Source organism: Chrysochloris asiatica, unplaced genomic scaffold, assembly GCF_000296735.1.
Source record: "Chrysochloris asiatica unplaced genomic scaffold, ChrAsi1.0 scaffold00293, whole genome shotgun sequence".
Classification (NCBI taxonomy): domain Eukaryota; kingdom Metazoa; phylum Chordata; class Mammalia; order Afrosoricida; family Chrysochloridae; genus Chrysochloris; species Chrysochloris asiatica.
The window spans coordinates 104,877-121,663 of NW_006408811.1; the positions used below are offsets into that span (position 1 = coordinate 104,877).

The 16,787-nt window shown below is 48.5% G+C and overlaps 1 protein-coding gene across 3 annotated transcripts in view; it reads right to left on the bottom strand.

The window, feature by feature from the left end:
• Positions 1-13,942, bottom strand: part of GDNF (glial cell derived neurotrophic factor) — a 35,594-nt gene extending 21,652 nt beyond the window's left edge. The window contains exons 1-2 of one of the 3 annotated variants that reach the window (XM_006874673.1): positions 13,776-13,942; positions 8,823-8,999 (exon numbers count right to left, since the gene is read on the bottom strand). In XM_006874673.1, the coding sequence (XP_006874735.1) occupies positions 8,823-8,973 (151 nt within the window). In that variant the 5' untranslated portion in view covers positions 8,974-8,999; positions 13,776-13,942. Of the gene's footprint in view, positions 1-8,822; positions 9,000-9,888; positions 9,899-13,775 lie in introns of those variants that run through there. The other 2 variants (XM_006874675.1, XM_006874674.1) reach the window with 2 other exon arrangements.
• Positions 13,943-16,787: the final 2,845 nt, after the last annotated feature.

Here is a 16,787-nt window from a genome sequence, read left to right on the forward strand (position 1 = left end):
TGTAAGGTTGGTGGTTCAAGCTTATCAGCTGTTCCCTGGAAACCCTATACAGGGTCATTATGAGTTGGAACTGACTCTCCGGCACTTAACAACAACTGTAAGTAGATTCTTTTGACTGTAATTCTTAGGCTGTTGGATCAGCCAGAGGTCCTAAAACTGACCAATCCACATTAAGCCGTAAAGCAACAGTGTGAAATAGGTCTCCAAACTGCAGCCTGAGCAAGATATTAGTCTCTGATCTGAAGTGAGGAAGAATCCAGCTTGCAATCTCTTGATTCCAAGAGCTCCTTCAAGCGGACCTTGGGAATAATTCTATTGGATGTTTGTGAATCCAGAAAGTGGGAAAGGGAAAGGGTCTGGGCCATTGGACTATATGCTGACTGACAGAGGAGCCCAAAATTGCCTTCCTGTGAGGTTTGCATTTCTTCAACTCATGTTACTCTGTTGTCCTGCCTAAAATGCCACCATTTGAGAATGGCATCCTGGCAGGGATGCCAACATGAAGGGCAGTGTCAGGAGAGAGACATTCATGAGGTGCCAGGGGCTGGCCAGTTGTGAGTAGAAAGGTGGCAAACCACAATGACAATACTTAATTATGGAACATGCGTTGTTCAAAGCATTTTCTCATTTGACCCACATATCAACCCTGTGAGGCACACACTCCTGTTATCCCTATTATATAGATGAGAAAACTGAGGTTTAAGAGATGTTAAGTGATAATAGGAGTCCTGGTGTGGTGCCGTAGGATAAGCACTGGAAGGCAAGGTTGGTTTGAACCGAAAGGTTGGCTGTTCAAACTCCCCAGCTGCTCCCAGAAACCCAACTCAATGGCACTTAACAACAAAAACAAATGATAATAAGGCTGGGATCCCAACCAGAGTCTGATCTGAATGTGTTAACTTGGGCTCCTGCTTGTTGAACCTCCCTGCTGTCTTGCTCTGTCTCTCCCTGTACAGATTATGGGCTCTGGGCACCCTGGGCAGAAACTTCAGCCGAATAATACTGTGAATTGTAGTTCAGTTACATTATCCTGGTTTGGATAGGTCTTTATGGGCTAGCCTGGGAACGTGATAGCCTTACTTAGACTGTGTCTGTGGGAAATCTTGTGACCTGCTACCAAAGTGGTGGAATGTACTCCCAATTTAGTACAATTGGGTCTAACTGAAATTACAATTTAACACCGCTAACCACAAGATTGGAGTCCTGGTGTGGCGATGTAGGATAATCATTCGACCTTAAGGTCAGTTTGAACCACAAGATTGGCAGTGCAAACTCACCAGCTGCTCCTAGGAAATCCTATACAGGATGGTTATGAGTCGGACCCAACTCAATGGCATTTAACAACAACAAACCACAAGACTGATAGTTCAACCCACCAGTTGCTCCTTGGAAACCCTATATAGGGTCACTATGTGTCAGAAATGACTCGATGGCACTTAATAACAATAACATATTTCAACTGGAGTTCTGGTGTGGTGTTGTAGGATTGCTAACCACAAAGTTGGTGGGTCAAATCTACCAATTGCTCCGTGGAAACCTTATACAGGGTTTCTATGAGTGATTCAATGGTACTTAACAACAACAACAACATATTTCAACTGGCTTCTAGTCTAATAGAAGCTAAGTGTATTTGACCAGCCCAAGCTTCCATTATGCTTATTAGTTTTTCAGGTGTAGCCCATGTGTATATTTGCTAGAAAGGATGCTCCAAGTGGACAGGGTTTTTTATATGTGAACCAAGGTGTGGCGCTGCAGGATAGTGCACTGGACCACAGGTCAGTGTGAACTGCAAGGTCGGTGGTTCAAATCCACCAGCCACTCCTTGGAACTCCTATACAGGGTTGCTATGACTCAGAAGGGCAGTAACAACAAGGCATCCCCAGCACCTAGCACCGTGCCACGCACGCACTACTCACTCCATTGTGAGGATGCCAACTCACAAAGATCTTCCACGACACAGCAGAATTGCTCCTTAGGGTTTCTCAGTCAGCAAATCTTTACGGGATCAGGCAGTTTAATTTTTCTTCCTCAGAATTGTAGGTGGTTTGAACCTCCAATGTTTTGGCTAGCAGCCTACTGCTTCACCACTGTGCTCTTTCCATACATATACCAAGAAGAAGGAAAAAACCATCCCGCTGCCATCAGGTGGATTCAGACTCATAGCGGCCCTGTATAGGGTTTCTGAGGCTGTAAAATGTTTATGGGAGCAAAAAGCCTTATCTTTCTCCCACGGAGCAGCTGGCGGTTAGCAGTCCTGGGTTTACCCTACACTTTTAGTTAGCAGCCCAATGCTTAACCTACTGTGCTCCCAGAGCTCCTTCCACACACATCAAATACTTCCACGCCTCATTAAATACTTGTTGGATGGATGGACAGGTAATTCCTCACTTGTGATGAACTGCCCTTTTTTTTGGTACATGTTACCTGTGCGTTGGAATTGACTTGAAAGAGGTGGGTTTGGTTTTTGATTTTGTTGCTGTTGTTGTTGTTATGGTCTACTTCGAGTTGGTTCCGACTCATAGCAACCATGGGTTTGAACTGCAGTCTTACAGTTAGCAGTCTGATGCTTATTCTACAGCATCACACCAGGTTTTATTGTTAGTAATGGGTCATACAATACTGTAGGGCACAATTTGCTGATGCTAGCATTCTCAGATGCTATGTTTTCAACCCTCAAAGATAAATATGAATCGTTGTAAAAACGTTGATGATAAAAAGCAATAATGAAAACTTAAAATTAAAAGAGAGAGATTTGATTTATATTAGAATGGTCTGATGATAGAGTGAGTAGTCATTAAGTCCATACGTAGATCGGAACAGAATCCCATCATAAGTCAGAGACTACCTGTATGCTTTCAGAGCAAAACATTATCAAACGGCATGTACCTAATGCTTCTTCTCGGGAGGCACATGTCACAGTTGCTTCAGGGCTGAGACCTAGAATAAGACTATGATCAATGAACCTTTACTAAAGTCGGACAACCTGCAGCACTATTTTAGGGCAGCCCTGGTGGTGTGAACAGTTAAGCATTTGACTACTAACTGAAAAGTTGGCAGTTCAAACCCAGCCAGAAGTGCCATGGAAGGAAGGCCTGGCCATCTGCCACAGTGCGTTAGTCACTGGTTGAAGATGTGCCTCCCACAGAAAGTGCTGCCTCCCAGGAAGCAAAGCGAGATGCTCTTTGTTGCAAAGTGGCTTGGAGGAAACGCTGATCTCTGCTTCAGCAGACCTGTGTCTCCTGCCATTGGGGAACTGTGCCACTCTGAGCTGGTTACTTGGGCCTTGGGGCCGTATGCTCTAGGGGTCGTAGCTTTCCATCTACAATGCTTCAAGTTTCACCTTCTTGAATCCTGGTGCCTTCTCTAATCACCCTTTGGAGAAAATCCCGGTAAAAAATGAAACAAACAAATAGTACCAGGGAATAGCCTTAGGTGCCGCCAAAGGAAAATCTCAATTCCTTGAGTTTAGAAAAGGTCTGATGCTACCATGGTTAAGTGCTCAGCTGCTAACAGGAAGGCTGGCAATTTGAAGCCACTCAGTGGCTTTGTGGGAGAAAGACCTGAAAATCTTACCCCGTGAATCCTACAGAGGAGTTCTACTGTGATATGGGGTCAATATGAGCCGGAATCAACTTGATGACACCTAACAACAACAACAGAAATTGCTGTAGTAGGTCCATTTACTTTCTAGTCTACCTTTAGTCCAACAAGTTAAACCAAAACCACCGCCACTGAGTCAATTCTAACTCATTGCGATCCTATAATTTTTCCAAGACTGTAAAGCTTTATGGGAACAGACAGCCCTGTCGTTTCCCATTTGGGAAGCTGGTGAGTTTGAACTGTTGACCTTAGAAGAGTTAGCAGTCCAGTGCTTATCCTATAGTGCCACCAGGACTTCCTGAAGCAAGCGACTTAACCTATTATTAATTCTCTTGAGTTCGCTTATCCCGTGAGGCTTCTAGGAATAGAATCCTGACTGTTTCCCTTACATTGGGATCAGCAGAACACATCCAACCAAAAGGATGACTTGGCAGACAGAACACAGTCCCCTCTAAACAGTGCAGAAAGACTGTTAATGTGGAATAAAGCATTCTTTTGTCCATCTTTAAGTTCTAAGAATTTGAAAGGGCCCAGAGGGGCCAGAATTATAGTGCTTACTATTTCAAATGAAATGCGGTGACTTAATGTTTTTCACCTGTTGCACACACAGTGCAAGATATGCGCATCAGTACTGTGACAGGGAGGGAGGGGGCGGAGGCGCGTTGACACTGGTTGAGTGTTCAAAGCCTGCATACTGTCATTATTGGGCCTTCCCTGAACTAAAAGCTTGCTACCTAGTTGAGTTGAGCATACCTAGAAAGAAGTCAATTTGGCTTAGTTTGTGGCTCATTTTCTCTCTGGGAACATTTCTTATCTAAGTTTCCTATCAGATCGATTGGGTCATTCCAGAGATGAAACAGAATTGGGTGTAGTCTGCTGATTGAAATGTAAATGGAGTTACCGGAATCTTGTTGTGGGTCCATTGATAATTTAGCATCTGGTTTGTAAAAGAGAAGTAATTCTCACTCCACAATGCCCTCCTCCCCACAATACCATCAGGATTAATGCTAATTTGCTTGCTGTATAATTGGTTGTACCTTATATGAACCACTGATGCCTCTGACAACAATCCTAATTTGTTATTTTTGTTGTTGTTAAGTGCCATCAAGTTGGTTCCAACTCATAGCGACTTTGTATAAGGTTCCCAAGGAGCAGATGGTGAGCTTGAACCACTGACCTTGCGGTTCAAACTGACGTCTCAGGCAATCCAGCACATTAAATTGGAGCACCACACTAGGACTCCTATAGTAATTCAATCTTGACTAATCAATAAACTTACCTGGGGAACATCTAAACGTTTATCAAGATGTCCAGGCCACATCCCATACCACAATCTCCTGGGATAGGAGATGGCGTTTGTTCTTTTTAGAGCTCCACAGGTGATTTTAAGGAGCTCTGGTAGGGTACTGGTTATGAGTCAGGCTGCTAACCCCTACCTAGGTCAGCGGTTCGAAACTACCAGCTGTTCCATGGGAGAAGGTTTTCTGCTCCCATTAAGAATTACAGCCTCAGAAACCCTATGCAGACTAGCTATGAGTTGGAATCGACTCCAAGGCATACCACCACCACCACCACAGGTGACTCTGGTGTCCTGGTGTAGTGCTGTAGGATAAGCACTGGGCTGCTAACTGCAAGGTTGAAACCTACCATACATACAGGGTTGTGTTGTGAGTTGGAACGGATTCAACAGCATTTAATAAAAACAACAGGTAATTCCAGTAAGCATGTATCACTTCCCAAAAGATGAGTAAGGAGAAGTGTGAAGGTCAGGTGGCAAATCTGTAGTCAGTGGCATTTTGGAGTGGAAAGTTTCCCTTTACTTTACAGCTCGATGAGTTGTAAACTGCTCATTGAGTCCGAAAGTAAGTAACTTGTTCAGAGTCAGGAGTTTGTTGAAGGCAGAGCCAGAACAAGGAGTCAGTTTTAAATAAACAACAGTAGACAGGATACTAATGTACCAATCAAATCTCCATGAATTAATCAGCTTCATAATCAGTCATTTTCCTCTACTGAATGTGCTGATTGGAACAACTACTTTAATTTCAATGTATCAACCCTGTTCTGTTTCTAATCCCAAATCATACTTGAAGTCCTAATGTGTCTTATGAAAATGCACATTTTCTCTTTCTTGAGGTTTCTGTGAGACGTTGTTTTTGTTGCTGTAATTAGACATATAACAAGCATATCACATTTCCTGACCTGTTTCCTAGCCCAAGGCTGTGGGGTTTGGAGGGTTCTGAGCACATAGCTGAACTGTGCAACGGTTGCTTCAACTGTCTTTATGATCACAGTACGTTTCATGTGCAAAATACCACCTTTTGGGATTGTGTGAAGGAACCTTGGTGGCACAGTGGGTTAATCATTAGGCTGAAAACTTAAAGGTTGGGAGTTTGAATCTGCCAGTGCTCCGTGGTAGAAAGCTAAGGCAGTCTGTTTCTATAAAGATTTAGTCTCAGAAGTTCTACAGGGTCATTATGAGTCAGAATCCACCTAATGGCAGGGGATTTGGATTTGGGTTTGAGTTGGGGTTGTATGTCAAATACCCTAATGCTACCAAGGAGCTCTGGTAGCGTAGTGGCTACGAATGGGGCTGCGAACCACGAGGTCAGCAGTTCGAAACTACCAGCTGCTCCACAGGAGAAAGATTCTGCTCCCGTAAAGATTTAGAGCCTCAGAAACCCTGTTCAGGGTTGCTATGGGTCGGAACTGACTCGACAGCACTTAACAACAACAACCTTTGTTATCTATATACCTCCCTGTTGTTATTATTAGGTGCCACTGAGTTGGTTCTGACTTATAGCGACCCTGTATAGGGTTTCTGAGGCTGTCAATATTTACTGGAACAGAAAACCTCATCTGTCTCTTAGGGCATGGCTGGTGATCTCAAACCACTGACCTTGTGTTTTGCAGTCCAGTGCTACAGAGCCACCAAACTTCCATAAACCTCCTTAACAGCCTCCTGAATTTGTACTGTGATATACTTTTATGCTACAGATAAACTTCTGGAAGACTTGAAGGTAAATGATAGGAAATCTCAGCTGACATGCTCTAGTAGAACTTGCCATTTAAAATAGATCCACTTCCGTGAAGCCAATCACAGACTGATTCTCTAATATGATAACCAGAGCTTTTCTTAACCGCTGACACTATCACATCGGATGTGAATGACAGCTTTCTTTCCCCTAGGCCAGGGATTGGGAACATTTTTCTGCCAAAATTTATAACATCATTCATGGGCCATACAACATTATCAACTTAAAAATTAGCCAGCTATATTTGGTCAAATATTTAATTAACTCAACCCTATACTGGGTCACTATGAGTCGGAACCGACTCGGTGGCACTTAACAACAACGTGATGGTTGGAACTGCTGTTGCCTTGGCAGGGTCAGAGCAAATGATTTTGAAGGCCTTATACATATCGCATTAGGCAAATCTGCTGCACAAGACCTTTTTAAAGTGTTGAAGAGCAAAGATGTCAGCTTGAGGACCAAGGTGTGCCTGACCCAAGCCATGGTATTTTCAATAACCTCATATGCATGAGAAAGCTGGACAGTGAATAAGGAAGACCTTAGAATTGCTTTTGAGTTATGGTGTTGGAGGAGAATACTGAAAGTGCCATGGGCTGCCAAAAGAACCAAGAGATCTGTGTTGGAAGAAGTGCAGCCAGAGTGTTCCTTGGAGGCCAGGATGGCCAAACTTCTTATCTCATACTTCGGACATATTGTCAGGAGGGACCAGTCACTGGAGAAGGATATCATGTTTGGTAAGATGGAAGGTCAGAGAAAAAGAGGAAGACCCCCAGTGAGATGGATTGGCCAAGTGGCAGCATCAGTGGGCTCAAGCGTGGCAACAATTGTGAGGTTGGTCCAGGACCAGGCAGTGTTTCATTCTGTTGTGCACAGGGTCGCTATGAGTCGGTACTGACTCAATGGCACCTAACAACAACAACAACAACAATATGGCCTGTGGAGTCCTGGTGTGGTGCTGTGGGTTAATGCACTGGACTGCAAAGTTGTTTGAACTGCAAGGTCGCAGGTTCAAGCTTACCAGCTGCTCCTTGGAAACCCCATACAGGATCTCTATAGGTTGGAACCGACTCAGTGGCACTTAACAGCAACAACATATGACCTGTGGGGAGTCCTGGCACTTGGGTTAATGTGCTGGACTGCAAAGCTCACTAGTCACTCCTAGGAAATCCTATATAGGATCGCTATGGATCGGAACTGACTCAACGGCACTTAACAACAACAACAATATGGCCTGTGGAGTCCTCGGGTGGTAGGTGCGGTGGGTTAATGTGTTGAACTGCAAGGTCGGTTTGAATTGCAAGGTCAGTGGTTCAAGCTCACAAGCCACTCCTCAGAAATCCTATACAGGGTCACTATGAGTCCATTCTGAGCAGAACAACAGGGTCACTATGAGTCAGAACTACTTGACATCATTTAACAACAACAACAACATACAGCCTGTGGGCAGATGTTCCCCACTCCTGCCCTAAATCTTTCCAGAACTGGAACTTTTCTGAACAGATTTGACACTGCCCAGATGTATTTTTTTCCTGGAAACAGAGGCTCTTCTGTGTTTTCTCTGACTCTGGTTAGTTTTTTGTGAAAACCAGGGTTCTCCACTTTCAGGGCAATTTAGAGGGGAAGTGCAATAATTTCCAGAATAAAGCATACCCATACATAACAAAAACAGGTAAAGAATTTTGGAAACCAGAAAAAAAAAAAGGGTGTGTACATGTAATAATGGTGTGACTTGTAGGATAAACACTGCACTGCTAACCACAAGGTCAGCGGTTCAAACCTACTAGCTGTTCCTTGGAAACCCTAAAAAGTTCGCTATGAGTCAGAACCGACTGGACAGCACGTAACAACAGCCATATATAATAATATGGGAGCCAAGAATATGGGACAATTGTGTGTGTTTCATGTGGAGGCTATGCTATATGGGTATATAAACATTCCGTAGATAGCCTTTGTCCTGGGCAAATCAGTCCAGTTGATTAACAGGCAAGGCGCCCAGGGGCGTTTGGGCAGCTTCTGGGACGCCTCCAAGCCAGCAAGCATAAAGCAGCTCTTTGCCTAAGGAGTGGAGAGACCACACTGGCGGCTGGCTTGGGGTAAGTGCGGAAAGTGGAAGGGGGTGCGTGCAGACAGTGGAAGGGGGTGTGTGGGGGTCCACCGGTGGCCCGCCCGCGGGGAGGGAACGGTTCTTACAGTCACTGATCAGCGCGAAGGGAGCGCGGCGGCGGCCGAGGGAGCGGTCTTCGGCGAGAGCCTCGGGAGGTCTCTTACCGGCGGGCAGCGGGAAGGCGGACGTGGTGTGGAGCAGCACCAGGCAGACAGCCACGACATCCCATAACTTCATCTTAGAGTCCCGTCCAGCGGCGGCACCTGCGTGGGAAAGAAATCCAGAGAATGCATATTAGACATGGGTGCCCCCAGGGCTTGCCATACCTGCGTCCCATCAAGCTCAACATTTCTTCTCCCAGACATCCCCCTCCAGTTCTCCGCTCCCCTTCCTCCCTGCCCTCCCTGTTTAGTTCAGGTCTCAATTGCACTTCTGCGCCACATCTTCCTAGAGGTCGAATTTTTAAGCTGCTGTGGCCCATATATCCCAACACACCACCGGGACTCCAGGCTGGACCCTTCTATTGGCGAGCAACACCCGTCCCAGCAACATTCCCGTCGGACAGCATCCACATCCCCTCCCCCCACCGCCTTAAATCTAATGCACCACAATGTTGGCAGTCTGGACGCTACTCCAACCTCCCAGCCAGACTCAGCCTCGCCACTTACCCCGCCCACCATCGCTCCTCGCTTCTGTCTTCCTATCCAAATAATCATTTTGCCCCAGGAACAAGAAGCTCGGGATTTGGAGACTTTACGCCTGTGTGGGACTAACTGCGTAAAATTACTAAACTTTTAAAGCATCTACCACCACCACCGGGCTTAGAAATACTAGTCCCACCTCGCTCTCTCTTTCTCTCTCTCTCTCTCTATACATACCTACATACATACATATATGTTGTTGTTACGTGCCGTGGAGTCGGTTCCGACCCATAGCGACCCTGTACAGGGTTTCCGAGGCTGTAAATCTTTACGGGAGTAGAAAGCCTCATCTTTCTCCTGCGGAGCGGCTGGGTTGGCCTTAAGGTTCACAGCCTGATTCGTAACCACTACGTTACGTTTACATTACCAGAGCTCACTCTGTGTGTGTGTGTGTGTGTGTGTGTGTATATATATGTTGCAGGGCATACAATACGCACTCAATAATTGCTACCATTGCTGTTAGGGATTCCATTTGTTTTGAAAATTTAAATCTTCCGTTGTTGTTGTGAGGTGCCGTAGAGTCGGTTCCGACTCATAGAAACCCTGTATAGGGTTTCCAAGGAGCGACTGGTGAACTTGAACCGCCGACCTTGTGGCATATCGGAAAACTTCCTCTTGATTTTATTTCTTTTGCAGCCCTGCTAGATACTGGCCCCAAATCCCATCCCTTCCAAGGAGAGTCGAGTTACCTATCATTCACCCTAGTCCAGAAGGCCTGGGTTTAGCTTTTATCAGTCTTTACACCCTTAGAAAGGAGGGGCACCAGGCGGGCAAGAACCATGTACTGTGAACTCCAGGTGTAGTGGGGGTCGGTACGCCTCGTGGTGCGCTGTTGCTCAGTTACTTCCTAATATATGAGGGTATATGAAAGAATTCTAAAGCGGAAACGACTCGAGATTCACGCAGTTGATAATCCCTTCCGTCAAATAAAACCGATTCTTAAAGTCCTTGAACTTTTTCCGGGGGAGGGGCAATTTCAAGGTGAATGCAAAATCTTAGGACCTTTCCTCCCCATTAATTCCCAGGCACGCCAGTCCTCTCCAAACCCCAGCCACCCGCTGTCCATTCGGGCCACCGTGGGAAGAGTTTAATTCAGCCGCCACCTCCCGTAGCGGAGAGGAATGCATTTTCCATCTCTCCGGCATTTGCTCGAGAAACAGCTGTTGGACTTGGGAAATTTGCTGGAGCCTGGGACTTCTGGCGACCTAAAGTTCTGGGATGGACTGGCACAGTGGCGGCAACGATGGGCTCAGGCATAGAAACGATTGTGAGGTTGACCCAGGACCAGGCAGTATTTCGTTCTGTTGTCGGTACCAACTCGATGGTACCTAACAACAAGAACAAAATTCTGGGCGCCTCAAGCCGCTCAGACTGGTTTGCTGGAAAAGCAGTGGCTTTGGGGCTAGCACCCAGACATTGCAAAAAGAGCGCAGCGAAGCGCTTTGTCAGCGGGGACTCGGGAATGCAAGGCCTACTGCCGTTTGGGTGTCAGTTCCCCGGTGCGTACGAAATGGCTGGCGGCCGCTAAGAGCCGGGAGGCGCGGGGTTAAAGCACCATTCCAAATCGTGGTGCCCGCCAGCAGGAAGCAACAGAGGCACCAGATTTCCCTTCTGCATTAAGAGGGTTTCCCCTTTTTTCCTGTTTGGCCGACTTAGGGTTTTTTTTTTTTTTTTTTTTTTTAATTGGACGTGAAGTTCCTCAATTAAAAGTGTGGCGAAGTTGGCAAAGGAGGAAACAGTGGGAAACTCTGCTTAGCCAGAATAGGCTCCCAGCTCCCGTTCCCGCCCTTGGTCAGTCGCGGCAAGAGACCATAGATGTCCCTCCACCCTTAGGGACTGAGAAGGCACATTCTCCCCTCGAGCACCGCCCCGGCAACTTCCAACCAGAGTGACTCTTTAGTTCCTGGTATTTCCTTGGTGGTGGTGGAGGCTAGGCTTACATAGGACGTGCTTTCCTGAGCCCATCTGCGTCCCCTGTTTATTCTTCATTTTCCAAAAGCACGTCTGCCCGATGCTCCCCGTTTCCCTCCCAGTCCCCTCTAGTCATCCGCCTGTCCGACTCTCCGTCACAAGCACAAACCAAGCTTGTGTCCCGAACAAGTTCTCCTGCTAGGTGTCCCCACACCCTTTCTGGTGCCTGATGAATTGGCACTCCTCTGTGTTCGGTATCAGCGAGCCCCAGCGGGGCCAGAGAAACTCTCTGCAGGCTCAGACATCTAGGTCTTTAGGCCGGAGGTGAAAGGACGCCCAGGTGAAAGCGTTGCTCCCGCTGAAGCTTCAGCTCGCTGCCAGGAGCTTTCCGGGTTATCAGCACCAGGGGGCACCACAAACCGTCGGAGCCCTGCAGCACCCACGCGTTGGAGACGCCAAGTTGTCATTTTTAGTATAAACTGAAGGAGTAAAACCACTCCCCCTAAAATCCTCCCAAAATCTGAATTAGCCATGGAACTTCTGGGTGTTCTTCCCAGCTTCTCTGCTTCCCAAGCTCCAACCTTTCCATCCTCTCTCTAGTTTTCCTCTTCCCACCTCACCTGGGCAGGTTTCTGCGCAACCTGCCTTTTAGAATGGCCGTCGCCTCCTCAAGTCTTCCCCCATTCCCTCTCCCCGTTTCCAGGCCTCACGCAGAGAGCTTTTCGGCGGGTGCACGATCCCGCCCCAGTGCCTCCGCACTTTCTTATGCCTGGCAAGCTCGGAGGTTTGTTTGGGCTTTGCCTTCAAGATCCCGATTTCAGGAGAATAAAAGGGAGGCAGTGGAACTGGGGTTATCTGTACATCGGGGTTTTTCTTTTGGGGGCAGGGGAAGAGGTCACTAAAAGAGCTACTGCTTGTCCAACAGCCTCTGGTCCTTCACTGATGGAGGTCTAATTCTCTTCTTTTTACCTTCCAACATTCGCGCCCAAGACCGGGAAAAATAAGAGTGTGGAACGCTTCTCGCGGAAGGCGGGGGAGTGGGGAGCGAGGTTTGTCGGTTAAAGGAGGTGAGTCCCACGTCCAGGAGGAACATCTGAACCCCTGGAGGACGTCACGGGTTCCCTGAACACCCGACATTTGTCACTTGTGGAAAAAGCAGCACCGCCCCCTCCCAGCCAAAGCAGGGCTTTGCCGGAGGGAGAGCGTACTTGAGGTTGAATTCGAGCGTGCATCAAACTTATCTGCGCTACCGGCTAGAAGAGTTTGATGTCCCGGCGGAACTGGGCAGCCCACCGCTACCCCCGGGGCGCATTCGTCGGCTCTGCAGGCGGGGTCTGCTAGAACCTAAACAAGGAAGGAGCCTGCAGGCTGGGAACCTGCGAGAGACCTGGATTCCCGAACCCCAAAGAGGGTTCGTTTATACAGAGTGTGTTTGGAAATCAAACTGCCGCAGAATAGGACCCATCACGTTGCAAGGTGGAAGGTGTATTGAGGCAGGAGACATAAAGGGGAAAATAGATCTTTATAACAATCACCTCCATGACTTTGAAGAGCCCTAAGAATCAGTTTCGGAGTACTGGTGTGGTGCTGTGGGTTAATGCGCTGGACTGCAAGGTCGTTTGAACCAAAAGGTTAGCGGTTCAGGCTCACTAGCCACTCCTTGGAAACCCTACATAGGGTCGCTATGGGTGGGAACAGACACAACAACAACACAACAAGAATCTGTTTAAGGCAGAAACTTGAGTCCCAGACTGCCCAAGGAACCCCTTACTAACTTAACTTCGACGAGAATGGTTACTTGGATCTGGAGGGCGTTGGGGAAGTGCAAGCAACTCGGTCCAGAAAAGGGCGAAGAATGTAGTTTTGCAAGGTCTCCCCCTCTCCCGCCTCAGGAGGTAAGTCCTCTATTTTTAGGTTCTCAGCACCTTTGCAGCGGTCTCTCCCAAGGCCTGCACTTTCCCTCGGAACAGACCACAGCAAGCTCAAAAGAAGTTACACACTCAGCAATGGCAGTATTTGTGCGTGTCCAGTGAAAGAACCTTCCCTGGCCACAATGGGTTCGAAGATGACCCCAGAAGGCACGGTCCGTGGACTTGACAGAGGAGCGCCCCGGCCAGTCGAGGAAAACAGCCCTTCTAAGGCATTCTGGGGGCCAAAGCTTCCGGGAGTTCCAAGGATCATGGCCCCACTTGGAAAAGACAACCTGATCATATGCAAGGCCAGCCTCTTTGCGGTTCAACTCGTCTCTCCTCTCTGTCCTCTCGGTGCCTCGGCTTCCTCTAGTCTTTCCTCTCTCCATTCTCATCTCTAGCTCTGGCTCTGAGGTCCAACCGCGCACCTCTGTCCCAGTCGCCCAGCAGCTCGCCGCGCCCGCCGGCAATACTGACGCTAGCTGCCTCCTCCATCCCGGACCTCTCCTCCACTTACCTCGGATCCGGTCTCCGCAGACCCCCAGTTGGACATTAACTCCAGGAACCCCGAATCCCAGCCAGGAGAAGCCGAGGGCCGAGGATAGGAGCGCAGAGTTCCTCGCAACAGGTCGGGGGCAAGAGTTCGCAATTCGCCTGCCACGCAGGACGGCAAGGGCGCGCAGGAGGCGGCGGCCAAGGCTCCCGCAGCCGCCGCCGCGAGGAGGGCGAGAGCCGCCGACAGTTCCCTCGCCGGCCCCCCACACCTCCCGAAGTCGAGATCCGAGCAGCCGCCGCTGCCTTGGGTGGGGGGCGACAGGGCTGCGCACGCCGCGCTCTAGGTTGGGGCTGCGTGAGCCCGTGGTTCGGCGGGCGACTCAGCTGTGGCGGCCGCGCTGTGCGCCTTCTCGGGGCGCTGCGCTGGGGAGCACGAGACGGGCCGGGCTGATGCTGCCACCGGAGCTGAGTTCTGGCCTGGAAATCCGAACGAGATACCACGTCAACCAGCGCGGGGAGTCCCGTGAAGACATGAGGGCGCCAGGAGCGCAAACTGGTCCTCGAGAGTCCGGGCCGGGGGGCCGGGATGGGGGAAGGGAGCGCGGGGCCCCGGTAGGGGAGGGGTCGGAAGGCGGCGGCGGGGCCAGGCGGTAGGGGAGGGAAAGGAGAACAGCGAGTAGGCGCCCGAGCTCCCGAGGCGGGGGCGCGGGTGTGAGTAGGTGACGCGAGGCGCCCCTCCCCGGGGTGCAGGGAGAGCGCTCAGCGCAAGGAGACGCAGCGAGGCTAGCACCTCCTCCTCGCGGGGTAGATCCGGAGGAATGTGCGGAGCTCGGAGCAGGCCAACCGAAGGGGGCAATCCGAACTTGACCGTGGCCCCGCGCCGTCCGCGCCTGGCTTTGCTCCCGCGCCCTGCGCTCGGAGGGAGGGCGCTCTGGCCGGTGAAGGACTGATGTGGCTTTTCTCGCGTCTGTCAACGTTTTTTTTTTTTTTTTCCTCCTCGGCTCGCTCGCTCTCTCGCTTTTCTGCAGGGCAGAAGGTAGCGACGAGGAGGGGAGCTGCCAGCAGGACCCCTCAAAGCTCCACGAAGCAAAGATGTGAAGCGACCCAGTAAGGGAAGTCGAGTGTTTGCCAGCGAACGCTGGGAATGGGGATGCATTTATAGAGCTCTCACTGCGTGACGTGCCCTGCAGTGGCTTTTCTGATTCGCTTTCTGACAGAAACAGACATTAGTTGAGTCCCCATGCTAGGGCCAACACAGTCTCCAAATATCTGTTGGCTGAAGTCAGAGGCTTTGCATATCATGTATTACATGGCAGGCAACGAAGAAGGCTTCTGAGGCTGGCGGGCTCCTCAGTCTTAGGCTCCATTTTCATGCTGATGTAATATAATACCAGACTTGGGGTAGGCACATACATTCAAAATCCCAATTCCAGAGGTATAAGATCACTTTATCATGATCAGGTCAGGGGAGGTGGGCTAAGTCTGCTTTTATCCAGATTTTGAAAATGCACTTGAGAAACCTAACCCAGCCTTCCTTTGGGCACTCAGTTTCCAGCCACCAGGAACCTGGAGCCCCATCACTGAACCCTGTGAATGCGAGCAGTGAGGCCTTTTAGGCATTCCTTTTGTTGGTTACCAGGAGGGCACCAGGAAGGCAAGTCCTTACACACCCTGCATTCACATAGGGCATGGAATTAGCTCTCCCTTTAAAATAATATATTAAATGTGGTATGTCTTGGCTAAGTTGATGCCTGCTTTCCAAAAGCCATTGTAGCTGATCAGTGGGACCTCTTTTATTTTATTAGCTGGGGCCAAAGAAAGTGTCAACAGGATCAGTTTACATCCATGCACCTCTTGTTTTATGACTCATCCGGTTGTTGGGGAGTGAATCCGTGTTCTTCAAGTAGCTAATACAGACAATAGACTAGGGAAATGGGGGAAGGAAGAGGGGGAAAATCACATATTATTAAACTTCTTAAAGTCAAAGATCAGCTACTTTGGAGGTTTGTCAGTGAAGCTAGTGTGGGAGGAAAATTGTTCATACTAATATGACTATGATTTTAAATTAAGTCAAGTGAAAAATCAAGTCATCCAAACATACCTTAGCTGGAATTAGGATGCCTTTTGCAGTTTTGTGACATGTGACATTTCCTTATTTAATGGATTTATGGTAGAAATGTAGATGGATTTGGAAACAGGAGAGCAGAATAAATTCTGTTCAGCATACAAGGAGGCTTCAAACAAGTTGTGAGAAAACAGAAGTCCATAATAATGGAATATCTCCACGAACTTTCTGAAGCCCCTCATATCTCTCCTAGTTTAGTATTGGTTTGGGAAATTGAAGCTGATCCTGGTCAATGCTCTTAACATGAGTGATTTCTTCATTTTTTCTAAAGGTTTTTCACTGGCTTTGGTCATGCCATTCAAGCACTGACAATTACTTATTCCTTGTTAAGTACTAGGCAAAGTGCTAGACCCTATGAGTTGTGCCAATTGGGCATTTTGGAGTTACAAGGAATGTTGTTATTGTTGTTAAGTGTTATAGGGTAGGTTCTAACACATAGTGACCCTGCATAGGGTTTTCCAAGGAGAGGTTGGTAGGTTTGAACCACTGACCTTGTGGTTAGCATACCAGTGACTCTCCTACAGCATTACACCAGGAATAGACACTACTATTTACCCAAAGTGTTGGAGTTTGCTGTGGAAGGAAGGCAGAATGGAATCTCCACCACTCAGCCACGTGTCTCAGAAAAGCCTTCCGGAAGGGCCACCTAGCCAGGCTGCATGAAAACTGGATTGAAGTTCAGGAACTGGAAGGTCATTCAGGATACGGCTCTGAGGCTGGGTTATCTTGCTGCCCCCTCAGCAGCAGGCATCTGCTGATCCCTCTAATGGGCTTAGCCACCAAGATGATTCAGCTTCTCTATAGCTGTTTTTCTGTGTGTGTCTTTTGGCTTCTGCTCCTGCCACCAACTGCTCAGCTTTCTGTTGATCTCACATTGAAACTCCCTGGTGAAAGGATCTAATTGGCCCT